This window comes from Peromyscus maniculatus, chromosome 1 (genome assembly GCF_049852395.1).
Source record: "Peromyscus maniculatus bairdii isolate BWxNUB_F1_BW_parent chromosome 1, HU_Pman_BW_mat_3.1, whole genome shotgun sequence".
Classification (NCBI taxonomy): Eukaryota; Metazoa; Chordata; class Mammalia; order Rodentia; family Cricetidae; genus Peromyscus; species Peromyscus maniculatus.
Window position 1 is genome coordinate 130,034,406 of NC_134852.1, and position 26,598 is coordinate 130,061,003.

Here is a 26,598-nt window from a genome sequence, read left to right on the forward strand (position 1 = left end):
GCCAGTCTTAAATGGATGAATTTTGGACTTTTCATTCAATGGCAAACTAGGTTCCAAATGAATTAAAGTGCAACTAGAGGTAATTCTTTTATTCCTGTAAACCATCTAAACACTATAACTGCACAATCAAGGCATTAAGTACTCTGTTTTATCAGGCCTGAAGGCCCTCAAATATGATGGGACTCTCTTCCCAGAATCAGAAGAACATCTGTTATGATAATCCTAGTGATACTACACATCAAATTCAGTGACAGAGCAAAATGTATGCACTTTCTAGTCAAAAATTTAGCACTATTTTTAAAGCATAAAGTTTCTTATAAGACAGTTCCATAATCAACAGGATTTTTTTTTAAATGTATCAAGTGTAAAATAAGAATCATTAACACTTTACTCTGAGATCCCTATGAGAGGCTAGAGGAGGCACTACTTACTCGGTGGTTTTTTATTTGTTTTTTAAACAATATAAACAATAAATCTTTCCAATTATTCTTTCTTTCTTCAAACATTTCCATACCATTATGGATTTGCATTCTGCTAAAAACAAAACTATACATCACACTGTCTCCTATAAGACCACCTATACACAAAGCATTAGTTAAATAAGATAAAAATCAGTACAAGTCCATTGTCACTAAAGACAAGTGTGCCAGACACACAGATCAAGAAGGAGATAAAAGAGCTATTGTCCAATTGTAGAAACAAAAAAAGTAATATGGGGTTTTCTGTTCTCAGAAGTGCATCATGAAGTGTGGGTGGAGAGAAACACAGAAATCCAGAATTAGCCTAACATCAAATCATTTTTGGAAAGAGTTGACAACATGTAAATTCCTCACACATAAAGTATTTAGAGCGAGAGACCTTGATTCCTGGGCTATGATGCCATTTATGAATCCTTGCAAGAGCTCTGGAATTCCAGTATTCATAAAAGAAAATGCTCATTATAATCAGGAGCCAGGCGGCGTTGTGAGGTACTCCCCAATGTGACACAGACCATAACTGAAGTACTACAAAGCTTGCAGTTCGGAGCTGGGATAGAGGCTGAACACAAAATTCAAAAGAGGTAACCAAGGCACTAAGTGCCACAAAGGGGAGAGGGTGACCACGACTGTCACCCAACCTCAGAGAATTAAAGTAGACCCAGGGGTGTGTATAGGGGAGGATAAGAGGTGGGAATGGAAAAAACAATACATTTGTCACCCCGTCCCACTTCCTAAACAGGATATAGGCAAAGCCTCCGACCCCATTTACCTCAGACACAGATGGTTATCGTTTGTTGCAAAGGTGCATAGAAAGGCCTTCAGGTCTGAGCCCCTTAATTCCAGGGCTGTTAACGATTATAGAGAAGAATGGGGGTGGGGAGGAAAATCAGGGAGGGAGCTGGAGATTCACCCGCCACCTCCCCCTTGGGCTCCTACCTCACGGCTCTTACCCTGGACTTTCAGTTCAGAGTCTGCAGCCTCTCCCCGGGCATCCACGGCCCCAGGTCCCCAGGCCCGGGATTGAGGGGTGCTGGCGATGGGCAGGCGGGGACAGTAGGTAAGTTTTCTGAGCCTTGCGCTTGACACGCCACAGGCTCCCCTCACAGCCTCTTCTTCCAGAGGGACCAGTCCAGACAAGGCGCTGATTTGCACTCCTCCCCTTCCACCACCACCCCCTTTCTCGAAGGAACCGAACCCCCGCCCCTTCATCTCTCAATGCTCCCCCCTTTTCCTCAACTCCCTCCCCCCCATCCAAACTCACAGCTGCTCCAGAGGTTCCTCCAGTCAAACCCTTTCTGGAAACGACGGCGGCCCGGCGGGTCCAAACCACCTACCATCCCCGCTTGCGTTTCCAGGCTCCCTATCCCCGCCGCCGCCGCCTTTTCTGCCACCGCGGCCGCCGCCTCCTCCTCATCTGCGGCCCACCGGCGGCGGCCGCCCCGAAGCCCCGCCCCCTCCATCGGCTCCTGCATCATCACTTCCGGTAACCCCGCCGGCCGCTGGCTCCAGGAGGGAGAGAATGGGAGAGGGGCGGGGACGGGAGCGAGGAGGGTGACGTCACGACGCACGCGCGGACGTCCGAAGCCGTCTCCAAGTAAGGGCAAGGAGAGGAGCGGCGGAGGGTGGGCTACGAGGAGCTGGGCCGGGCCATTTTCTAACTGGAAATGGGGGAAGGGGATAACGAAAGGGTGAAGGGAAAGCAGGGGGAGAGGGAGGTCGGCTGTTGTTGAGTGCGGCGAGGAGTGGGCTGGAGCTGGAAGTTTGAGGAGGCTGGAGAAGACCTCTGACCTGGGTCTCATGCTTCCACAGCGGTCCGCCCCGGTGGTTTGGCCCGGCCTGGCCTACCGGACCTGCTGGATGGAGCTCGGTGTAGCCAAGGCTCGGCAGAGCTCCTGGCACCGCCTCCTCCCAGCCGGCTCCTGTGGGTGGGGGAAGGCAGGACTGACGCAGAGTGAGTGTAAGGATGGAGACGCCGGCTCCGGTCGCGGGGGACTGGGGAAAGGGGTTGGCTCCCCTGGGGCAGGGATGAGGTGAGGGTGTGGGGTTGCTAGGAGACGCGCCTGTGTGACCCCAGCCTCGCGAGGGCGGCTCGCTGGCCTCGCTGCTGGCCTCGGGAGACCTGCCTAAGGGAAGTGGCACGTGGGCGAGCCCTGGCATGGGACCCTTCAGACTTTTCGAATGTAAATGGAAGGCGACCGGGGCAGTTCTGGGAGGCTGGAGAGGTTCCTGCCTTGAGAAGGGCCACCCAAACGAACCCGGATGTAGTAGTCAGCCTTCAGGGGACCATGAAGGCTAGTTTCATTTACCGATGAGCAAACGAGAAAAAGAAGGAAGCCTTGATCGTGAACTTGTCATTAATAAGTAAATGAGTGCAGAAGATACAGCTGCCCCAAAGGCTGGATGGAGTGGAAAGAAAGCCTCTCCGGAGTTTAAGAGAGAGGACGGGAGAAGGGAAGAACTGTCTTGGTGGGAAAAAGTGCTAAAGGGATAACGTTGGGAACAAAAGACCGAAGAGATTGAAGGCTTGGAGTTGCAGAAATACAAGGGTTTGGCCTTTGTATTACTACTTCCTGAAGTATAGATTGACCAGACCTTATTTACATTTTTTTAAAATTGCTGCTGGATAGAGAAGGTAGTTCAACCTCTGAAGAGGCTGTTTGCTGATGCCATAGGAGAGGGACAGCAGTGCTGGAAGAAGAAAATTGACTCAGAATATTGGGGAGCTTGGGCATACCGGGCTGACTGCTGAGCTGGATAGGAAGTGTGTGGAAGAGGGTGGAACCAGAGATGTTTCCCTAGAGAAAACAGTTTGGAAAGGAATAGTCTTAAGTTCTCTTGAAGGTATGTCAGAAGTTATTTTACAGCCCGAATGAAGATGTCCAGAAATGAAGTAGACAAGTTGGAAGAAAAGTCATGGGTGGAGATAATAAATGTAGACTTTATTCCTAGAGCTAGGAATGGGGAGTAGACAGGAAAGTTCACGAATTCCTTAGGTCTCCTCACATTTAAAGACCACCCAGAAGGGGTAGAAGCCGATAGGAAAGCTCAACAAGAATAACACCTCAAAGATGAGGAGGTTCGCTTGATATCCTTAAACAATAGGATCAGCTCTCATGATCGTCCCATGAAGCCCTGACTTTTATCTTCCTGCTCTCTCAGCTGTCAGTGCTTTGGGATTTGTATACAAGTAGTCTGTGTGCATTACCTGATTTCTTGATATACAAGTAATCTGTGTGCTTTACCCGATTTCTTGATAAATGTTGGTTTACACGTCTGTCTTCCAAAAATACTGCTTCCTCTTTGTGTCTCTGTGGCTCCTAATACAGAGACTTGCCCATGGGGTCCAACAGTTTTGCTGTATCTGGATAGGAACACCTTATAAGATACCAGCCTTATGTTTTGTTTTTTTGAGACAGAGTTCTCTGTGTAACAGCCCTGGCTGTCCTGGAACTTAACTCACTCTGTAGACCAGACTAGCTTCAAACTCAAGAAGTCCACATACCCCTGCCTCCAGAGTGCTGGGATTAAAGGCATGGGCCACCACACATGGCTCTGCTCAACCTTGGAATTCTTTTTTCTTTTTCTTTTTTTGTTTCCCCTCTTCCCCCTTTTTCTATTTCCTCCCCCTCCCAACTTCCCCCACACACCCCACCTACTCCCTTTCCTCTGTTTCTCTTCAGATACAGGAGGGCCTCCTATGGATATCAGCCAGCCATGGTATATCAAGTTGTAGTGAGACTAGGCACCTCCTCTATTAAGGATGGATGAGGCTGGGCGGTGGTGGCACATGCCTTGAATCCCAGCACTCAGGAGGCAGAGCCAGGCAGATCTCTGAGTTCGAGGCCAGCCTGGTCTACAGAGCAAAATCCTAGACAGGCACCAAAACAACACAGAGAAACCCTGTCTCTAAAAAACCAAAAAAAAGAAAAAAGAAAAAAAAAGAAACCACAGTCAGAGATATCCCCTACTCTCACTATTAGGGAGTCTCACAAGACCAAGCTACACAACTGTAACATAGGCAGAAGGCCTAGGTCAGTCCCATGCAGGCTCCCGGGTTGTTGGTTCAGTCTCTGTGAGCCCATATTAGTAGGTCCTGTGGATTTTCTTGTGGTGCCCTTGACACCACTGGGTCCTGCAATCTTGCCTCCCCATCTTCTGCAGGTTTCCCTGAATTCCTCCTATGTTTGGCTGTGGGTCTGCATCTGTTTCCATCAGTTGCTGGGTGAAGCCCCTCTGATGACAGTTGGGCCAGACACCAATCTATGAATATAGCAGAATATCCCTAGAGATCATTTCATTGACTTTTTTTTTTATTTATTTTATTTATTTTTTATTTTTTTTTTTTTTTACCATTTATGTGTGGTTCTATCCTAGGTCTCTCGGTATCCTGCCTCTGGGTCCTAGCCCTCTGGGGGGAGCTTCCTTCAGGGTACGGGTCCCCAGCTGTGCCAGTCTTCAGTTGGTCACTCCCACAGTTTCTGTGCTGTCTTTACCTTAGCACATTTTGTAGGCAGGACAAATTGTAGGTCGAAGGGTTAGTCCCTCCACTGGAAGTCCTGCCTGGTTCCAGGAGATGGCTGGTTCACAGCCTTGGAATTCTTATAAAGGGAGTTTTGTCCCTGCTGCTGCAGATGGCACTACCATTATAGTGAATCTCAATGGAAAGGCTATCAGCAGAATCAGAAGGCCTCGGTTTCATTCTTGGATCTGCAACTAATAGGTTGGCCTTGGAAAAGTTCCTTCTCTTCGAGCTGATAGGGTTGGCCTAGATTAAAAGCTGACAGATAATGCCAGCAAGCATATTATTGTTCAGTCCACACAACATGATTTAAATTATTTTTTTTTAAATCTGCTTGCCAGTTGTTAAAACGTGAGCATCAGAATCGAGATTTTTGGCTTTGTTTGAAAAATTGGACAGTCTAACAACACCAGTCTGAAGTTACTAGAGATACCTACACAGCAGCAGCCAAAGCCGAAGAGTTGCTTGCATTTTGTATGTGGCTTATGTCCCAAGTCAGCTAGAGCATCTCTCCTTACTCCCACTCCCAAACTGACACTCATTTGTAATTGACTTAAGAACTGTGCTATCCATAGGTAGTGATTAGTCACATGTAACTAAATTTAAATAACAGTTCCTTAGACACATATTCCAGATGTCCAGTAGCTGCATGTGGTTAGTCTCTGCCCTATTGGATAGAACAGACAAAAAAGTATTATCATAGAAAGTTGTTTTGTTCAGTGTTGGATTGAAGCACCAAAGGATTTAAGGACCCTGGGTGCCAATCATTCCTCACAAATAAAGCCAGGCAGCCATTGTTCTTGATCTCAGGATAGTCTAGTAAGGAGCTCTTGGGCCCTACATATAAAGTTACTCATTTGATAACTAAAGAGTCCTTGGAGAATGTTCTGAAAACATGGTTCCCAATGCATAATGCTGTTGTCTTTCTAATAGTTGGATGTAGAGTCAGGTGCAAGAGATCTCCAACTGTGCCCAATGTTGTCGACAAAACCCACTTGTTTTGTTTTGTTTTGTTTCAAGACAGGGTTTCTCTGTGTGGTCTTGGCTGTCCTATGATGTGCTCTGTAAAGGCTGGCCTTGAATTCCTGAGTGCTGGGATTAAAGGTGTGCACCACCATGCCCTACATCCACCAAAGCCTTTTTTGCACGTTTCTAATCCAGTCTCTTAGAAGAATGTCACAAAGCAGGAATTTAAGTTAGTGTTTGGGCTCTCTGACTTCCCTACTTGCTATGAAGGGTTGAAGATACTGGCTGGAGAATTTTGAATGAGCCTCTAACATTGACATGTTCCCAGTACTTCCATATATCTCTCACACAGCTGACTTTGGGTAACTGGTTTTGAACATCTCTGGCTAACCATTGTCTTTGTTTCTTAAAATGTGCTGGCACATGCCTATAATCCCAGCATTCAGGATGTAGCATTCTGGTGAGGAATACTGTACCCATTTATTTTGAATTGAGAAACCATAAATGGATTTCCACTTAGAATTTCTGCCTTGAATAGGAAAGTATAAATTGACTGGTTGATTGATATATCTCTCTTGCAATTCTGGGTCGGTCTCATGTATGCGTATAATCTTGATGGGTGCTCCAGTGCTGTCATGAACCACTAATGGTTCCCAACATAAAAATAATTTCAACTTTTCAATGATGTGAAAATGATACATTCACTAGAGACTATACTTTGAATTTTAATCTTTTCCTGAGCTGGATATAGTCCCGATGTTTCGGCAGCTTCCAGGCCCAGCGCCCAGTCAGGACAGTCAGGACCTAGCACTACCTGCAAGTCTGGGAACACCTGCAGTAGGATGCACGTTTGCCTCTATTGCATTCCTTGGGATAGTTATTTTAAAAATCCTTCTGGTGTGGGTAGTTTGAATTTCCCCTTTGTTCTGATGACTTCCCATGTTTCAGGATCTAACCTGTTTTCATTTTCCCTTTGATAAATGTATTATCTAGTTCCTTCCCTGGGTCCATCTCTTATACACCATATTCTTGTAATTTTTTGTATAAAAAATGCCGTTTCAGAGAATCGTTGTGGTATGAAGTACAATGAACGTATCCTGAGAATTGCACAACTGTGTGGTATCACTTCCCTCTTCAGATTCAAATAACAAAAAACTAAATGTAGGACAGGAAACCGTCGTGTGTGTGTGTGTGTGTGTGTGTGTGTGTGTGTGTGTGTGTGTGTGTGTGAAGCCTGGGGACCAGGGACCTGTGGGGCACAGTTTGACTTGAAGATTGTTCATTTATAACAATAAAATCATTCGGTGTACCAGCCAGTGTCTGACAAAAAGCAGTGACTAGAAAAGCTGTAGGAGAAAAGAGCATCGATGGTAAAGAGAACGAGATCAAGGAAGAGACATAGGAAGGAAAGCTTAGTGTTGGCACCTGTGTTATATTTCCAGTAAGAAGCACGCATTGTGGTCTGAAGATAAGCGGTGTCTCCAGCAGGGTTATTTACTCATGCTGAAGAACAATAGCCCTTTACTGCACGGGGATTATTAATGATCAGAGGGAAGTAGCTTTAGGAAAATCCATTATTACCACAAAGCAGCAAATTCACCAACAGGCTACATACTTTTCCATTCTCTACAGACAAAGCTTACCATAGATAAAAGGCCTCACTACTCTCATTTCCTCCTATTCAGGTAGCTTATGTGTTCACTTCCCAGTGCTAAGTATTTTAATGGAGTAGCCCATAAATAATCCTTCCAACTCTGAAAACTGTTCTGTGGTTGTATATTACATTTTAAGAAACTGAGGCACCAGTAAAGCTTGGTGATACAAACCTAGAATCCCAGCTGCTCTTGAGGAGCAAGAAGTTAAGGCTCTTCTTGGGTTCAAGACCAGTTTGGGCAACTTGGTGAGACCGTATCTCAGAATGAAAAGTCAAAGGACATTGGGGGATATAGTTCAGTACTGAAGTGTGTGCCCTACACGCACAAAGCCTTGCATGTGCGATCCCCAGTGCTGCCAAAGAAGAAACTTCAACACTCCTGGAAACTGAGGCACAGGCTCAGTGAAAGTGATTATTTGGGCATTATCAAAAGCATTTCAGGGTTGGGAGTGGTGGTGCACACCTTTGACCCCAGCACTCAGGAGGCAGGCAGAGGCAGGGGGATCTGTGTGAATTTGCAGCCAGCCTGGTCTACATAACAAGTTCCAGGACACCCAGAGCTACATAATAGAGAGATCCTGTCTCAAAACCCGCGAACAAAACCCAGCATTTCAGTTCCCCAAATGACAAGTACTTTAAAGTAGAGGTTTCTGGGTTGTTTTTAAAATTAGATCATTGGATGCAATGTACCATTTCATTGACTAAGCTTCCTGGAAATAGGGCCTTTGGGGCTAGTGACAAACCATGACTGACCTTAAAAGAAGTGAGGTTGTAGCCAGGCAGGTGCATGACTTTAATCCCAGCACTCAGGAGGCAGAGGTAGGTAGATTTCTGAATTCTAAAACAACTTGATCTAAAGGGTGAGTTCCAGGACAGCCAGGGCTATACAGAGAAACCTTGTCTCAGAAAAAAAAAAAAGTGAGGGTTGTGTCACAGGTGTGAGACTTAACTCTCTTAAGAACCATAAGCCACCGGGCAGTGGTGGCGCATGCCTTTAATCCCAGCACTCAGAAGGCAGAGGCAGGCGGATCTCTGTAAGTTCAAGGCCAGCCTGATCTACACAGTGAGATCCAGGACAGGCATCAAAAACTAAAAAAAATTAGCGTGTAATGTATGGGGTAAGGTGGAGGTGCGAGGGATGCACACAGGGACACTGCCATCGTCCCTGCATTAAAAAGATGCAATGATACCCGGCTAAGAGATAGGCGGAGAAAGCAGCAGGTGGGCAAAGAATATTTTGCCCGTGTGATTTGGGGGCTTCACAAGGAAAGAAGGGATGCCATAGCCAAAGAGGCAGAGCAGCAGGACTGATTTTGTCTGGGTGAATTTCACAGTCTTCCCCATCCCCACCTGTGGGAACCCACAGAGGCTTCCTAGTGGGTTCCAAGCTTGTTTTACACAGCAGGGCTGCATTAGAGGATGGCTTGACCACATGCGTGGTTACCAGGTGTTTAGGATGGTCTGCACTTGGCTGTGCTGGGTGGAGGTCTGTAGCACGAATCTTAAAAGGTCTTATTAATAAAAACAACCTAGAATCAGGCATAGGGGTGAACGCCAAAAGATCAGAGAAACAGAACCAGCCACAGCTAACCTCACCTCGCCAGTTCCTCAGCTGATCTTGTTTCCTCAAACTGAAAGCCTTTGAGTCCTCATCCGTAGTGAATCTCAGCTGAACTGCTGCTCAAAAGCCTAAAAGCTTAACCAGCTCTAGTTCTGGTCCTCAAGCCTTATATACCTTTCTACCTCCTGCCATTACTTCCTGGGATTAAAGGTGTGTGTCACCATGCCTGGCTGTTTCCAGTGTGGCTTTGAACTCACAGAGATCCAGATGGATCTCTGCCTCCAGAATGCTAAGATTAAAGGTATGTGTGCCACCATTTTCTGGCCTCTATGTCTATCTAGTGGCTGTTCTGTCCTCTGACCCCAGATAAGTTTATTAGGATGCACAATATATTGGGGGACACAATATATCACCACAGAGGTCTTTTGCTCCACCCCTTGGCATTCCTTTAAAAGCCCTTTAGTAGAGACAGAAAGGGCTGGTGGGTTTCTATCTGTCTCTCTCCCTCCATATTTCTATCTAAATATTTCCCTCTTCTCCTTCCTCAAGAGTACCCTTGGGAAAAAGTGAGAGCTGGTCTCCTACATGTAGCGGTAATGCCCGCATTACCAATACCCGTTCACCATGTCCGAGCGAAGGGCTGCGGATTAAAAAATAGAGACAAGAGACAGCGAGTCATTCGTACGTTTGGATGTCGAATGCCGTTTATTGAAAGATGGAAGAAACCTTAAATACATACAGGCTTACAGCACAAATGGAGGAACCCCTGGAGGGCAGAAGTTCTCTACCAATGGTCTACATTCCAGACCCAATGTTCTACATTCTTGCATCTAAAAGTAATACACAAACAAGGAACTTCCCTTAAGCATTCAGAAGGGTGGATACCGGCAGGGAATCTGAATAGGGAGGACATCTGATCGAGGTCAGCAAGCAAGGCCACAGCCACTCCCAGTCGGGGGCCAGGGCCCATGGCGCCCACACCTACACCCACCCTAAATCATGGAGTACTCCAGAGTGAAATTTTGACTATAGTGCAATGTGATGAAGGAAAAAAAAAATACTAGAGTCAGATCTTTCATAAAAGGAATGGATTTTTTTTTCTCTTTACCTCCTAGGCTTGAAAGTCGGGTTAATTTGCCCTTTCCCCTTTCCATTTTTGTTCCTGTTTGTTACCTCAGTACTTTTTATTCAGGAGAAAGCAAAGCCTCATCCAGCAGCTGGAAGTTTGACATTCTTGAGACCAGAGTCACACTTCTATAAACTTCATCTGCAGAAGGGGAATTGTCTTTTAAACTCCTAAATGGGAACTGGAGAGATGACTCAGGGGTTAAAAGCATTTCTCTTCAGAGGACCCAGCACCCACACATGACGCACAACCACCTTTAAATCTAGTTCCCGGGGATCTGAATCCTCTTCTGACCTTGGGCTCCTGCGCTCACACCATGCACATATATACACTCAGGTGCACACACACACACACTTTTTATAAACTCTTACATGTTCATGCTGCAGTGAGCTTTCCAAAGTACTCCAGAGATGAAGAAAACAGGGAAGTTGATGAGGCTCCTAGTGCTAGCAAATCTGTCTGTTGGCCTCCTGTAAACCTAGATTGGGACATACCAAGGCCCTAAGCATTCCTGATAGAATATGTTTTTGGAGCCTCCCCAGATCCTTCCACTATACTCAAATCCTTCACAGCCAACAGCAAGATGAGTGCATGTTTTCACGGCTTTTGTTTTATCTGTTTCTTGATTGATCACTGCCCATGATAAGTCCCCATACTGACTCCAAAATGAAAACAAAGGCTTGTGATCAGACAAGGAAATAATCACTCAACTTTTGAGGCTCTTCATCTTGACTCTTCCTGTTAGCTAGGTGACGCTAGACCAATCTCACATTTCCTCCTCTATAAGAGAGATGGAATCATAAGCAGTGATGATATCGTTTGGCTCCAGCACATTTGTAACAATGTAAAGCAGAACATGTTGCTCCCACTTGCTTCACGTGTGTTAGTGTCTTCCTTTTCTCCTCCAGGCCTCCTCTCCCGTCAGTGCTGGATTGTGTTGACCTGTGGCCTCCCTGACAAGTCCTCACTTGAATTCACATTTCTCTTTGCTCTTGACCTGCCCCACAGCTTTGCTTCTGCTGCCCACTTCCCTGCACCACCCTCCTCTTCACTTCCCATTATTAGTCTCCTTCATTTCATTCAGAGCCCGGGTCAAATATATTGACCCCAAAATAGCTTCCGTTTTTGTTTGTTTCATTCAGAACATATTACTATATGAAATTCTTTGGTTTTCTTGTATATCATGTCTCTACCACTAGAAGATAAGCTTTCCCCAGACCCACATGGTCTTGGACATGGTAGGCATAGCCAATAAATGCTGAATGGGTCAATAGATGGGATCCCTGGCGAAGGAGACTTAAGGTCTACAGGGTTGTAACAGTGTGGTGAGTCTTTTGTTTTTCTCTTCTGTGTTGCCAGTGTGGTGAGTCTTTTGTTTTCTCTTCTGTGATGCCAGCTCCCCTTAGAGTCAGAAGGATTATCACAGAGGACTGAAGAGCAGAGCATGCCAGCCAGGGTCACGGCCTCCTTTTAAGGGTATTGGTGTATAAAATGCTTTTTGAAGAAGTAACCGGGGCAAGTGGAGATTTGATAAAACATACCAAGGTGCAGAACATTCACTTGACTCGTTGTATGGGAAGATAATAGAATTCTATGGCTTCTTTTAATAGAATTATTTAGCTTCCTTTGTTGTAATGACTAAGCCCTTTAGAGCATGCAACAGATATTCAACAACATTTATCAAGATCAAGCAGTTTATTTACTTACTAACAACTTGGGCTCTGACTCTAGATTATAGGGTTTGAATACTGGCCCTGCCTATTTCTAGCTGTGTGACTTTGACTTTGGACACATTTAATTTCTTTTTTTTTTTTTTTTTTTTTTTTTTTTTTTTTTTGGTTTCTTTTGAGACAGGGTTTCTCTGTGTAGCTTTGCGCCTTTCCTGGAGCTCACTTGGTAGCCCAGGCTGGCCTCGAACTCACAGAGATCCACCTGGCTCTGCCTCCCGAGTGCTGGGATTAAAGGCGTGCGCCACCTTTTAATTTCTCTTTTTATCAGGGTCTTCCTTTGTAGAATGAGGATAAAAGTAGCACCTGTCAATAGAATTGCTGTGATGTTTACAGAGTTGTATGTAAAGTACCTTGTAGAGTGTAAAGCCCATGGTAAATGCAAAGCAAATGTAGCTATTGTTATTGTAATGGCAGGACAAAGTTCCTGCTCTCTAGGAGTTAGCAGAAAAATCTAGGAAGAAAAAGACCCAAAACAACTGCAAAGAGCAATAGGTGGTTTATGCTGGGCCCTAGGGAGAGAGTGCCTGGGGTACTTGGTAGGGAAGAGGTACCTCTCATGAGCAGAGAGGACTAGAAGAGGCTCTCTGAGTGGAAGGGTGAGCCAAGACAAGCATAGACTTGACAGTGAGACAGTCTTACTATGTACCTTTGGCTGACCTGGTACTCACATTGTAGCCCAGGCTGGCCCCAGACTTGTGGCAATCCTCCTACTTCAGCCTTCTGAATGTCGGGATTACAGGTTTGAGCACAATGCTCTGGTTAGAAATTTTCTGAATACATTTATTCCTAGCCTACCTACTGTTAGCATTCTGACCCTCCCCTTAGGGACCCACCCTGAGTCCTGATGTAAAGCCTCTTTTAAGGAAAAGCCCCTCCCTCCTTCCTCTTCCCCGCTTCCTTCCTTCCCTGCCATTAGGTTTACACACCTCCGCTTTCCCTCCCTTTCTCTTCCTCTCTCTCTCCTTTCCTTTCTCTCTCTCTCTCTCTTTCTATTGTAATAAATTCTTCTCCACGTGGACATGTGCCTGGGTGTGAGTAACTTTCATCATGCCCGCCACCAGCCACTGTGTCTGCATGGCATGTTTCACCCACTTCAGGGCACCTTGGCTCTAAGTGCCAAGGCTTGCACGCTGTATCATTACACCTACATCACACAAAAATCTATATCATGGGTGTAATGGGTCATTCCAGTATATATTAAAGTAAGTCAACTAATGAATATGAGTGTTATGTATCTAAAATCACCTCTACAATCAAATTTTGAGATATGTGCATTAGGGACCTCTCTCAACTGAGCACTAGAGGCCAAGACACTAGCAGCAAAATGTGCCAGACTTATATAAAATATGTACTCAATGATAAATTTCATCTTAGTACTCTGCTTATACAAGCAGTGGAACTTTTGAAAAAGGAGTCACCTTCCAGTCACAATTATTTCTGTCACACCTACATTTTCTTCTTTCATCCTTGGATTTGGAAGTTAAAGAGATGAAAAGGAACAAATATTTCAAGTAGTATCAAGAATAAATATCATAGAACTTTGAAGAAATTCCTTAAGAATAGACTTCATGACCATTTTAGATTCAAATTCTGACTTCTAAGCTGAATATCCCTTATTTTGCCAAAGGGGAACTCCCAGCAGACCTCACTACTGTATCAGATCAGCCCTTGACCAACCATAAATAAGGATAAAAGCTGTATTGCATTAATCATGAGAAGAATGTTGGTCCCAAGCCATCAAATCCTTGGGTAAGGAAACCTTCAGGAAATGGCAACTTTTGTAAATAAGTTGCTTTCTAAGACCAACAAGAAAAACCCAAAAAGAAAAGCACTTTAATAAAATTTTTATGCATGACTGGTTCAGTTTGAGAATCTGAAGCTTTCTGTAGCATGAGAGATATTTCATGTTTTCAGGAAACATTTGTTGAATTCCTAGTATGTAACCTTTCTAGGTGCAGAGAATCCAGCAGTAAATAAGATAGATGTAATAACTGTCCCCATAAAAATGAGAGTCTATTGGAGGACTATAGACACTAACAAACTAGAACTTGAGTGATGGGCCCTATAAAGAACAACTATCAAGATTCATTTGATTCCTAACCCAGAGTGTGTGGTTAAGGAGAGACTACGGAGTGTGAAGAATTTTCTGAGACATCTATGTTTTCATGAGGAGCTAAAGGATGAATAGAAATTGGTCAAGTTTAAAAAAAAAAAAAAAAGATCAGGTCAGGTGTTGTAGCTCACACCTTTAATCTCAGCACTTAGGAAGCAGAGGTAGGTAGAGCTCTGTGAATCTCATGCCAGCCAGGTCTACCTAGGGCATTTTTTTCTTGGTATTTTCTCTCAAAAGCTGTATACTGAAACCTTGTCTTTAATTTTTAAAAAAGAGAGGGGGGGGGTAGTAAAGAGGGAACAATATGGGTGTGCACCCCAAGTCAAGAAGATCATAGTCCCACCTCCACCCCAAGAACTGATAGAAACCCAATAAGAAGCCGGGCGGTGGTGGCGCACGCCTTTAGTCCCAGCACTCGGGAGGTAGAGCCAGGCGGATCTCTGTGAGTTCGAGGCCAGCCTGGGCTACCAAGTGAGTTCCAGGAAAGGCGCAAAGCTACACAGAGAAACCCTGTCTCGAAAACCAAAAAAAAAAGAAACCCAGTAAGAAAACAGAAAATGATGAAAGATGTTTTTCTCTTTTCTTGACTTTTCTTTCAAGACATAGAAGTGATAGGCTAGACCTGCTCATGTGCTTGGTAGTAAAGATAGCTTTTGACTTTTCTCTCTGGCAGTCTTTGTTACTTGAGTTTTCTGGGTCACCTGATGTTGGAGAATCATCACCTATCTTCCTCTTTGGATTAGTTTTCAAAACACACACTAATTAAAGTCTTTTCAAAATAGTCTTATTAAGTGTCAATTGTTAGCACTCATTGGGTAACCTAATTGTAGGTCTTGTGTGTCATGTTAAGGCCTATGATCAGAGTTCTTAAAGTAGTATAAGAAAACCAATTAAAGTCAGGCTTTGAGAAATTTGCTAGGGTTTTAATACGTTTGACCTTCGATTTCCTCTGCCAGTACCTGAAAGCCAAGGAAGTTTCATCTGTTAATGACAGGGAAGTGAAGCAATCACTAACTGATGCGACTGCCCCTCACAGGAACTGACTCACATATTTTCAGATGAAACTGTGGAGTTTTAGGGAGAGCCAGAAACTCAGAAACCTGTTTCCTTACCAGGAAAAATGTCATCATCTCATCTGGCTTTTTATTACCCACGATGTTCTCACTTGGTTTTTATGAATTCCTTTTAAGCATTTTTTCTGTGAAGCATCATTGATGGTGTTAGTATAACTTTGATTCTTTAAACACTTGGGTGGGGGAAGTGGTGCTTTCAAGCTTTCCATCAAATGGGTAAGCATTGGTTCACTCCTTGTTGCTCAAGAAAAGTCACCAGGGTCCAGTAAATAGGAGGGGCAGTCATCTTCAAAGAAGAAATTCTCTATAAGGTGGATTCCTTGAAGGCACTTGGGATTTCTAGATGTACATACCCAATCCTGTTCCCATCATTGTATAGCTGGGATTCTCATAAGCTAAGGACCATCCCTCTAGCATTTCAGCCCCAGGTAGGGAGTTGGAAATGGATTATGTTCCTAAATGGCAGCCTTCAGCCTCCTCCCTGATCCTGATAAGCTTGTTTGAAAAAAAAAAAAAAATCTCTGGACTTACAGATGTGTCGGAGTACCTGGCTCTGCTGCTTACTCTCCAGATCTGTCTTCGCAGCCTGTCCTCCTGTCTAAGACAGCATAATAGTCATCATTCTAAATCAGACTGAGAACTCCAAGGACTTGTCTTTTTTTTTTTTTCTTGGTATTTTCTCTCAATTTTTACAAACAGAAATATGAAGAAATAGGCTTAAGTTTTGCATAAGCTATAAAAATGCCCATCAAAAGCCGGGCGGTGGTGGCGCATGCCTTTAATCTCGGCACTCGGGAGGCAGAGGCAGGCAAATTTCTGAGTTCAGGGCCAACCTAGTCTACAGAGAGGGGTCTGGCACAGCCAAAGGTAAACAGAAACCCTGTCTCAATAAAACAAACAAACAAACAAACAAAATGTCCATCAACAGAATAGACAAGTGCATTTGGGATTTCTTGGTAGAGTCAAGTGACCTGCAGCAGTGATGTCAGAACTAGAGTTCAGTGTGGATGAGTCCTGCAAATTCAACTGAAGGATGGGGGGTGCGGGGATGGTGGGGGGGGACGACAATGGACACCCAAACTTGAAGAACCTATATGAAGTTCTAAACTTGTAAAACTGTCTTGTATAATAAATGTAAAGGATTCATGACAATGGTAAACAAGAGAATAGTACTTTGAACAAAAGAAAAAGAGAGGGCTGCACATGATAATACATGCCTTTAATCTTAGCACCCTGGAAGCAGAGAGGGGCAGTTCTTTGTGAGTTCAAGGCCAGCCTGATCCATATAGAGTCTCCCAGGCCAGCCAAGGCTAAATAATGAGATACTGTCTCAAGAGAGACAGAGAGATTGAGAGAGAGAGAAAGAGAGAGAGAGAGAGAGAGAGAGAGAGAGAGAGAGAATTGATTTAGAAAGAGTCTGGAGGTGGGGGGTGGGGGTGGGGCACGGGACAGGACATGACACATGATGATATGGGTTTCCATAATTTGTTTTTCAAGGCTTATTGTATGTAGCTATCATGTTATTCTCTTGTATTTTTGTGTCCATTCATATTCTATGAAATATTTCATAAAAATAAAAGTACTCAGTTACTCAGTTCTCATTTGGCAACACCCACTGGAACTAAAATTGGTGTTCGTAGAAAAAGCCAGAGGGGTCAGAAGATCTTCAGCCATGAGAAAGATCTTTAGTTGTACAGTTCTTATTGGTCAAGAAGGTAGTTTTGAGAAATGTTTTCTAAACTAAGAGAAATTGCAATGTCTGGGTAAAGCTGAGACTTGAGACTGACCCTATTTGACTTATTTGGTAACCACAATTTTAAAAATGATAACTGTCATTTTAGGATTTCATGTTATAGAAGCATGAAATGCCACTGTTTTTAAAGATGTATCCCGAGCTAGCTGGAACTCACGATCTTCCTCGGCCTTCTAAGTGCTGAGATTACACTACAGGCCTGTGCTCCCCTGCCTGGTCCTGCTGCCTACACGACAGAAGGGCTGCCATCTCCAGGCCCTCCTTTCCTGGTGGCTGCTGCTGCTCAGCGCTGACTACCAAATACTACCTTTACTTGCTTGGTGGAGAGAGGAGGATCTGGAGTTAGAAGTCACGAGCCTCCATCTCTACAACCAAACAGAACAAGTTCTGGGCCAGCCAGGGCCACACAGTGAGACCCTGTCTCAACAAAACAAACTAAAATATGCCTTCCAGGCATTCAGGTTAGTGATGTAAATTTCCCAGAACAGAAACTAAAATCATTTCCGAGGTATTCTGGTCAGCCTGGTTTTTAAAAAATAATAAATGTGAATTTGGTCTTGCCATGATTGTAAAAATGGGTTCATAGCAGACAGCAAACTAGGCAGCCCTCAACTTCAGGTACAGGTCTGCAATCCTAGGACTCAGGGGGTTGAGACGGATGGTTTGAAGCCAATCTGGCTTACATATGGCATTCCAGGCCAAACAGGACTAGCTTGTGAGACTGTCTCAAAGTCATAAAGCCGGGAGGAGAGAGCAAAGGAGATGTCTCATTGATGTTTCTACTATGTCATTCTGGTAATGCTACCCACAGACCTGTTGAGAAGGAGCAGCTATGTCTAGACTCTTCTAAAATCTTGATTCCAGAACTGTACATCTCATTGCCTACTCCTTCAAACTGCGTTTGTATGCAGCTTTTCCTCCTCCTCTTCGGGAAGGTCTGAAGATGACAACAGCAACACGACAAGAAGTCCTTGGCCTCTACCGGAGCATTTTCAGGCTTGCACGGAAGTGGCGGGCAGCATCAGGGCAGATGGAGGACACCGTCAAAGAAAAACAGTACATACTAAGTGAAGCCAGAACCCTGTTCCAGAAAAACAAAAATGTAAGTAGGGCCCATCTGGAGGTGGCAAGGAGCAGAGAATCTTCTTGTGGTATTTGTTCATTTCTTTCCTACCTTAACTGAAGAAGACTCATCCAACTCCCAGAGCTGGGAAGGGTCCATCATGCAGCTTGGGTAGGCTTGCCAGTTCAGCCGACTCCTAGAAAGTCAAGCCCAGCCAGCGTTTCTCTCTTTTGGATGAACCAGGTCTCAGTCCAGCCAGTAAATAGCTTAAGCATCCTCAGAAGACGCTGTGAGCCAGGTGACAGAAGTCATGCCAGTGAGAGCTGGTCCTCACATACAGATGGCCAGCCACTCCCAGAGGTGGTATGCAGTAAAATGTTTTTTCTCAATCCAAAAACCAATCAAAGCCTTCTGACTATAAACCCATTTATAATGTGGAAAAAGACACAGGGCTCCTTCCATAACTTAGCTACATACTCTTTGGCCAACAGCGTGGTAGCACTGAAAACAGGGCTTCTACTACCTAGTTAAGAGAACCAATCACCCAGACACCAGCCATCCAGTTTCGAGTCACCCTGACAAATCATCCAGCACTGGCTGCCATCCCCTTGGGAGAACTGCCTGACCAAGGACGGAAGGTGACTGTCAGCACTCAGCTCCTCTTTGCCCACTTCTGCTTGGTGTCTTTCAAACAATTTAGTGTCCTATGTCTTTCTGGTTGTGTTTTTTCTACACCACCTTCTACTACCTGCATGCCGACTAAAGGGTAGCCTCTGTGCTGAAGCCACTTTTGAATGCCCAGACTTGGTTATTTTCTTTTGGTTTTGTTTTTCTTTTCTTTTTTTTTTTATTTTCTTTTTTTTTTTGGAAATAGTGTCGGATGTCCTGGAAGTCATTATGTAGACCAGGCTGGCCTCGAACTCAGAGATTCCCCTGTCTCTGCCTTCTTCATGCTGGGATTAAAGGCGTGCTCCGCCAGGCCTGGCCCAGCCTCTGTTTCTGACCACCCACCTGAAGGACCTCACCTGGGTCTAGTCATCCATTTACAAACCCTGTCCCCTATCTCCCTCCCCCCACCTTTTTTCTTTTCTTGTAGTTCCTGTCATCTGCTGTCACTCGGAAATTCTTTGTTCTTAGTCCTCGTTCAATACGTCCTAATACTAGACTAGACATTTGGTATATATATATATATATATATATATATATATATATATATATATATATATATATATCAAAATAAGGTCCGTCGGATAGATTTCAGTTAGATGGAAAGAAATAGAATTAAAATAAAGACAAAAGCCACCAAAGAAACCCTCATATTCTAAAGTAACTTCTCTTCTAGGAATGCCTGAAGGCTCCATGCTTTATTGTTTTGTATTTAGTTTTTAAATATATTTTTATGTAATTTTATATTTAATACATATATATGGCTGTCCTATGACTCACAGACATCCAACCACCAGCCAGCCTCTTCTCCCAGTGATAGGGTTAAAGGTGTGTGTACTTTTAAAACTCCCATACATGTACACAATATATTTTGACAATATTCACCCCTAAACTTTTCCCAGATTTACCGTACCCACCCCAACCTCATGTCTTTTTTTTTTTTTTCAATAAACTTGAGCCCAGTTTGTGCTGCCCATGGACTCGTGGGTGTGGGGCTGTCCACCTGAGCATGTCTGACCTACAGGACCACACCCTTAAAGAGAAGTGACTCACAGTCTCCTAGTCGCCCTCAGCTGCCAATAGCTCCTCAGCTGGGGCGGAGCCTTGTGAACGCCTCTCCCATCTATGCTGGAATGTTGACTGGCTTGATCTGGTGTAGGTCTTATACAGGCAAGGACAGCCGCAGTGAGCTCATGAATGCAGCAGGCCTGTCATATCCAGAAGACACTGTATTTGAACTCAAAATCCTCTTGCCTCTACTTCTGAGTGCTGAAATTATAGGCATGTGCCACCCATTGAGCTTCCCATTATGCCTTTTTTGTGTCTTCACGTATCACGTATCTGCTCAGAAAATGTCTTTGATAGCTGAAGGCAGAGATCATAACCCAATGGGTCTGGCCTGGTGCTGGGGATATTGTGGCATGTACCCAGTACACCTGTGAAGGCACACTTGTCTGGTAACTACTCAAGACTAGGTCTTTGTTTATTTCAAAGTCATTCTTGAGCTTCGACCTGGATTGGCCAAGGATGAGACAGAGGGTGGTGTGTGCATGTCACACCATCATGCAGTAGCTGTGAATGGCTGAATTTGGAGAACTCTAGCCCAAGCTCGTTTATATGATGGCTGGAGTTCTAGAAGCCCAACTCCTTTAGCCACATCTTTGTCGGGGGGCTTTTCTTTTCCCCTAGTTCCTCATGTAGGCATAAACATTTTGTTCTAACCCTAGCTGCACTAAAAATTTAATAATCCAAAGCTATCTTGGTAATTGCTCTGAATCCCAGCAGGCCAATGGCAACATGACTATGTGGTCCCAGTGTGGACAGTAGCGCAATAGCTTCTGAGGCCACAGGTCAGGGAGCTGAGCCTCTGCCCTAAGGGACCCAGCCGAGTTCTCTGTGCTGCTGTTCCTGGAACTCCAAGAAGCACCAGGGGACAAGAACTCTCTTGGAATTTCCAAGCCATCTGGGCCCAGACTTCACCCTGGGTATCATCTGAGGCTGATGCAATTCTGGCGCTACCTTGAAGCACTCTCACAAACTTAGAAGATCCAGGTGCTGATTTTTTTTACACCCTCTAAATGAAAGTTTTTTCCCTTCTCTGATTTGGCTTTCTGGGTTTTGTTTTTGTGTCCGTCTGTCTGTGTCCTCCCCCCACCTCCAAATAAACATCTCACTTTTTTTTTTTTTTTTTTTTTTTTTGGTTTTTCGAGACAGGGTTTCTCTGTGTAGCTTTGCGCCTTTCCTGGAACTCACTTGGTAGCCCAGGCTGGCCTCAAACTCATAGATCTGCCTGCCTCTGCCTCCCAAGTGCTGAAATTAAAGGCATGCGCCACCACCGCCTGGCGTTAAACATCTCACTTTTTAACTTGAAAGTACATGATCACAATTGGCCTGATTTGGGATTTCAAAACTTCCTTTTTTCCTCCTTTACTAATGAGAAGACAATTTACAGTTTAAAATACTAGGTAGCTCCTTCTCCAGTGTCTTACTCTTACTGAAAAGCCAGGTTCCTTTAAAGCAGTGGTTCTTTAACACACTTCCTCCTGCTGTGGTGATCTCATTAAATGATTTCGTTGCCACTTCTTAACTGTAATTTTGCTACTGTTATGAATCGTAATATGACATGCAACCCCCAAGGGGGTCGCAACCTACATGTTGAGAACCACTGCTTTAGAGTCAGTGTAGGGAGGGTGTGAAGTATCTCTTGTTTGGTATGGGTGGGGATGTAAGTTTGCAGATTGTTGGTGGGGATATAAATTAGTGTAAACTATAGAAAGTAACCTGGGAATATTGTGAGAATTAAACATGCATTAACCTAGGTAGCCTGTTTGTCTTAGCATTCTCACTCTGAGAATTCATCTTAGATACATCGACATGTGAGCAAATAATTGCATAGAGATCTGTAGCAGAATTGTTTAAGATGACAACAGGCTGGAAATACCTGGAATGCCCATCAGTAGCAAAGTGGTTAAATTATAATAAAGCCTTATGCTGGGGTTTTGATTGTTCTCAGGAAGATTGGCTCTTGATGCCTGAATACCAAAAGAGCTTCAAATAATGTTAATTAAAAAGCAAAACTTATAGATTAAGATATCTGTATAAGAAAAAGCGAGGGTCAGTGAGACGGCTCATGGGTAAAGGTGTTTAGCACTGAAACCTGACAACTGAGTTCAGTCCCTAGAACCCACAGAAAGACCAAAGGAGAACACCAGCTCCACAAACTTGTCATCTCCATGTGACCTCCATACAAGCACCATGGTATGTACGTATTCCATGGCACATGCACACCCCCCACCATACACACAAAACAATAAGTAAAAGGAGAAATAATTTCAAAAGGCTAATTCTCTGTGTTTGGGTTTATGTATTCACAGAGTAACTTTGGAGGGACACTTAAGAAGGTTAACTGGAAGATAAGAGAAGGAGAGACTTTTCTTTACCAATACTGAGTTTTCTGGGTAGTGAACTGAAAAGTTTAAGAAAATCTGTACTATATTTTATATACTATTATAAAGATACTAAATGCCACATTTATTTTCCCCTTATATAGCTCACAGACCCAGACCTGATTAAACAGTGTATAGATGAATGCACAGCCAGGATCGAGATCGGACTGCATTACCAGATTCCTTATCCAAGACCAGTAAGTGTGACTGTGCTGAACAGGTATTGGGCACTTAGCCTTGTCAACCCAGTTATTTCTAAGAATGGCTACCATGGGGGCTAATACTGGCTGAGGAGCCAAGAGCCACTGTGGGAAGCATGTTGGAAGTAAGTTATCCTTGTATGCCACCAACCTATCACAATAAATCACTATGTCAGTGAATACCTGGTCTCTTCTTGGGCAGCTTCCCTGTAGCTGGAAGAGAAAACCAGCTCATGGTTATAAAGCTTTACTTTGGGCCTTTACCCATTTTTATGAAATGCTTTTCTTTTTCTTATTATAAGAGGCAAACTTTTAAATACTAAAAAAGTAAAGTTAAAATATTTAAAGGTTACAGAAAGTAGAAAGTGAAAATTGTCAAAAATTCTCACCTCATGGAAGAGAGCATTGTAATTTTTAAATTACCAGTTTTCAACTCTTTGACTTAGAAAAGCAGCAATTAGATACTTTATCAATTCAAGCTAATTATCTGGTAATATTAGTTTTACACACACATGTGTACACACATTCCTTCATACATGGAACTCTAGGTATGCTGTTTTTATTACCTACTTATTTCCTCTCTTCTGAGCATCTTTGTATACAACTCTACCTCATTCCAAAATGTTTACAGTGAATGCTATTGTAAGAATGTGCCATCATCGTGCAAGTCAGGGTTCCTCAGAGAAACAGAACCAGTAGAAAGGAGATCAGAAGATACGGATGGATGGATGGATGGATGGATGGATGGATGGATGGATGGATGGATGGATGGATGAGTGGGTAGGGTGGGGAGTGGGTGGGCAGGTGGATGGATAGAGAAAGACAGACAGACAAATCTGGATATATATAAAGGATGTTTCTTGTAAGGAATTGGCTCATACAGCTGTGGAGGCTTTAAACCCAGGAGAAAGTCAGTGGCACAATCCAGTCTGAGCCTGAAAGCCTGAGAACTAAGGGGACTGATGGTAGAAATCTGGGGTGGAGGCAGGGGAAGATGAGGTATCTCAGCTCAAATAAGGTGAGCAAAAAGCAAAAGGAGGGAATTTATCCTTTGCCTCTTCTCTTTTCAAGCCTTCCGAGGATGGATGATGCCCCTCCACAGTGGGGAAGGCAGTCTATTGACTCCAATAATTCATATACTGATCTTATCGGGAAATACCCTCACACATACACCCAGAAATTATTTTTTTATAAATATTTTTTAGAGTTTTATTTATTATGTAACAGTGTTCTGTCTACATGCAGACTTGCAGGCTAGAAGAGGGAACTAGACCTCATTATAGATGGTTGTGAGCCACCATGTGGTTGCTGGGAATTGAACTCAGGACCTCTGGAAGAGCAGCCAGTGCTCTTAACCTCTGAGCCATCTCTCCAGCCCCCAGAAATGATTATTAATGCTGGTCAGTCGTATTTACTCATATAATTAGCAGTCACAGCCATAATGTAGGGGCTTTCTACCTTGGTAGGCATTTGAGTTGGCACCAATGCCCATCATGCACTAAATATCTTAGTACGCAAGCAGCTTTTCTTTTCACTTCTTTCTTTTTTGGGTGCCCATTTTGCTGAATGGATCTGTAGTTCTTTTCCTGTGTCTGGACACAATGGCATAGATGGGTACAAGCTCTAAACCAGATTCTGGTTTCAGATCTAGTTCCACCACTTAATGTATAACCTCGAACAAGTCAGTGTTTAATTTCTCTGAGCCTCCATTTTTTTTTCAACTATAAAAATTATAATTCCGCCGGGCGGTGGTGGCGCACGCCTTTAATCCCAGCACTCGGGAGGCAGAGCCAGGTGGATCTCTGTGAGTTCGAGGCCAGCCTGGGCTACCAAGTGAGTTCCAGGAAAGGTGCAAAGCTACACAGAGAAACCCTGTCTCGAAAAACCAAAAAAAAAAAAAAAAAAAAAAAATTATAATTCCTAGCCAGGCAGTGGTAGCAAATGCCTTTCATCCCAACACTTGGGAGGCAGAGACAGGAGGATCTTTGTGAGTTGTAGGCCAGCCTGGTCTGCAGAGCAAGTTCTAGGACAGTGGGGCTACAAAGAGAAACCTTGTCTCAAAAAAACAAAAAACAAAAAAATTATAATTCCTTAAGAGGCTATCATAAGGCTAGATCAATGAATGCAGACGTATAAACACTGAGTCTGTGGTTGGAAACAGTAAATCCTCGATGAATATAAGATGCACTAATGATTGATTCCTCATGTCATTATTCTCACTCAGATTCATCTGCCTCCAATGGCTCTCACCCCACTACGAGGCCGGAGACTTCAAAGCCAGGAGAAACTGAGAAAACTTTCCAAACCAGTATATCTGCAGTCTCATGACGAAGTTTCTTAAGGGAGAGGACAGTTGACTTTTGAGACTGGTGAGCTGACTCAATTTGGAATGTAAACCAGGCAACCTGCCCTTCTTGATTAGAAACAAAAAGAACACTTCCTTTAGAGCTCCAGAGTTGGTCCTCACTGATGACACACAGCTGCAAGCATCCCTTGGGTTTTTCAGGGTCCTGCTGCTGCCTGAGTTGATGACATTGGCCCTAGAGGTCATGGATCACACTGCATCTTCACTGAAGTCATCCTTGGAAGCAGGTCTGAGGCTTGGGGAAGACTGAGGCAGTTCCTGGGACGGCCCTTTAGCACACATCAACCCATGAGAAGGGCTTAGCTGATGGCTGCCGGTTTGCATGCCTACCAAACTGTGTTGCTTCCAAAATACCGAATAGAGGTTTATCCACAAGTTATGCATTTGCTTAAACGTGATTTCTGTACAGGCTTTTTTGTGGCCTCCTGACTCTTGTAATTTCCAGATATACTCCATTATAATATAAGGGCATCTTTGGACTCATCATACCTTGTTTTGTTTTGTTGGGTTTTTTGGTGGGGAGGGGTGTTGTTTTGAGACAGGGTTTTCCTATGTAACACTTGCTGGGCTAGAATTCTCTATGTAGACCAGACTGGCCTTGAACTTGTGTGGATCCTCCTGCTTCAGCTACTCAAGTGCTGGAATTACAGACCTGAGCCACTATACCCAGCTGATCATGTGGTCTTTTTAATGGAAATATGGTATGACACCCTTCTTCTCCCTATTGATAAATGGAAGTGCATGACTGATACATCACATTTATCTTAAATGCGATTGTTTAAGATGCACTTAGGATCTAAACAGCTTCCTTGGCATTTATACTGCACTCACTTTGTTCTACTTTAACCTAATTGAAAAGCACAAGGTCCAAGCTGACTTCCAAGTTATATCCAAACGGAAATGGGACAAAGTGAGCATGTGTGGAGTCAGGTGGGAGTTCACAGCAAGCTGTTTGCACATCAGCAGAGCGTGGCCCTCACTAATAAAGATAAATCCCCACTTATTTGGGCCTTTTTCTGTTCTTTTCCATAATGGTCTTGTGGCCTTAGGAACAGCAGAAGGGCTGTGCCGTGTGTGCAAAGCATCCTTCTCATGTTCAGGGAAAGTACTTCAGGGACTGTCAATAGTGGAGGTAACAAATTGTATACCGTGACAATCAGTGAGGTCATAAATAGTATATGCATATTTGATACAAATGTGATGATAGGCCTTGGTGAGGGAAGAAATGTCAATGTGTTAGCAGGCATATTGACTATTTCATGACTATTCTGTGAGGACATATCCTAGGCTAGCTTGAACTGGAAGAGAACAACCTGCCATCTGCTTGGTTCCTCTTCTTCCAGTAAGTCTCAGTGTAGAAGCATTACCCTGATGGAGGATGACTTAATGTTTAAGTATCTCCCATTGAAGATGGGATGTGTGAACTCAAGCAACTCAGCTTCATGTGGTAATCAGCCAGTGGGACATAAGAAGAAAGCTGGGTGTGCTGAACCAGGTGAGACCCAGCTTGCCCATCTCCATCATGCTCCCTTTCTAAGTGGCTCAAGGAGACAAAGTGATTTTGACTATGTCCAATTTTGCCTTAGTCTATTGACCATTAAGAATTACTCTTCCCACCAGCCTTTTTCATAGTGGAAGACTGATTAATTGCTATGCCAACCTTTGAGAACCTTCTACATGACAGTAAGCTTTAATGTAACTTTTTTTCTATGACTAGCTTCTTTTGCAAAGATGTATATACTATTACATAAAACATCAATTTGCTGCTAAACTATATAACATGTTTGGATGGATGGATGGATGGATGGATGGATGGATGGATGGATGGATGGGTGGATGGAATCTGAGGTGGGTTCACTTTGTAGTCCAGGCTGGCCTTTACTG

At 43.9% G+C, this 26,598-nt stretch overlaps 2 protein-coding genes across 9 annotated transcripts in view; one reads left to right on the plus strand and one right to left on the minus strand.

Moving 5' to 3' along the window:
- Positions 1-2,408, minus strand: part of Dcun1d3 (defective in cullin neddylation 1 domain containing 3) — a 44,126-nt gene extending 41,718 nt beyond the window's left edge. The window contains exon 1 of one of the 4 annotated variants that reach the window (XM_016004141.3): positions 2,268-2,408. The gene's annotated coding sequence lies outside the window, so the exon portion shown is untranslated. Of the gene's footprint in view, positions 1-1,429; positions 1,615-1,740; positions 1,933-2,267 lie in introns of those variants that run through there. The other 3 variants (XM_006985710.4, XM_016004142.3, XM_016004145.3) reach the window with 3 other exon arrangements.
- On the plus strand, positions 1,465-25,198 carry Lyrm1 (LYR motif containing 1). Of its 5 annotated transcripts, none has more exons than XM_042282681.2 (5): positions 1,973-2,073; positions 17,886-18,076; positions 22,254-22,346; positions 24,574-24,718; positions 24,856-25,198. In XM_042282681.2, exons 2-4 carry the CDS (start codon positions 17,918-17,920, stop codon positions 24,688-24,690), a joined length of 369 nt encoding a protein of 122 aa, XP_042138615.1. In that variant the 5' UTR covers positions 1,973-2,073; positions 17,886-17,917; the 3' UTR covers positions 24,691-24,718; positions 24,856-25,198. The 5 variants fall into 5 exon arrangements, with proteins under 5 accessions (XP_076407413.1, XP_006985775.1, XP_042138615.1 ...); XM_076551290.1 differs by lacking the exon at positions 1,973-2,073 and adding an exon at positions 2,209-2,436; XM_076551298.1 differs by lacking the exon at positions 1,973-2,073 and adding an exon at positions 1,465-1,536 and having other exon boundaries at positions 24,574-25,198.
- Positions 25,199-26,598: the final 1,400 nt, after the last annotated feature.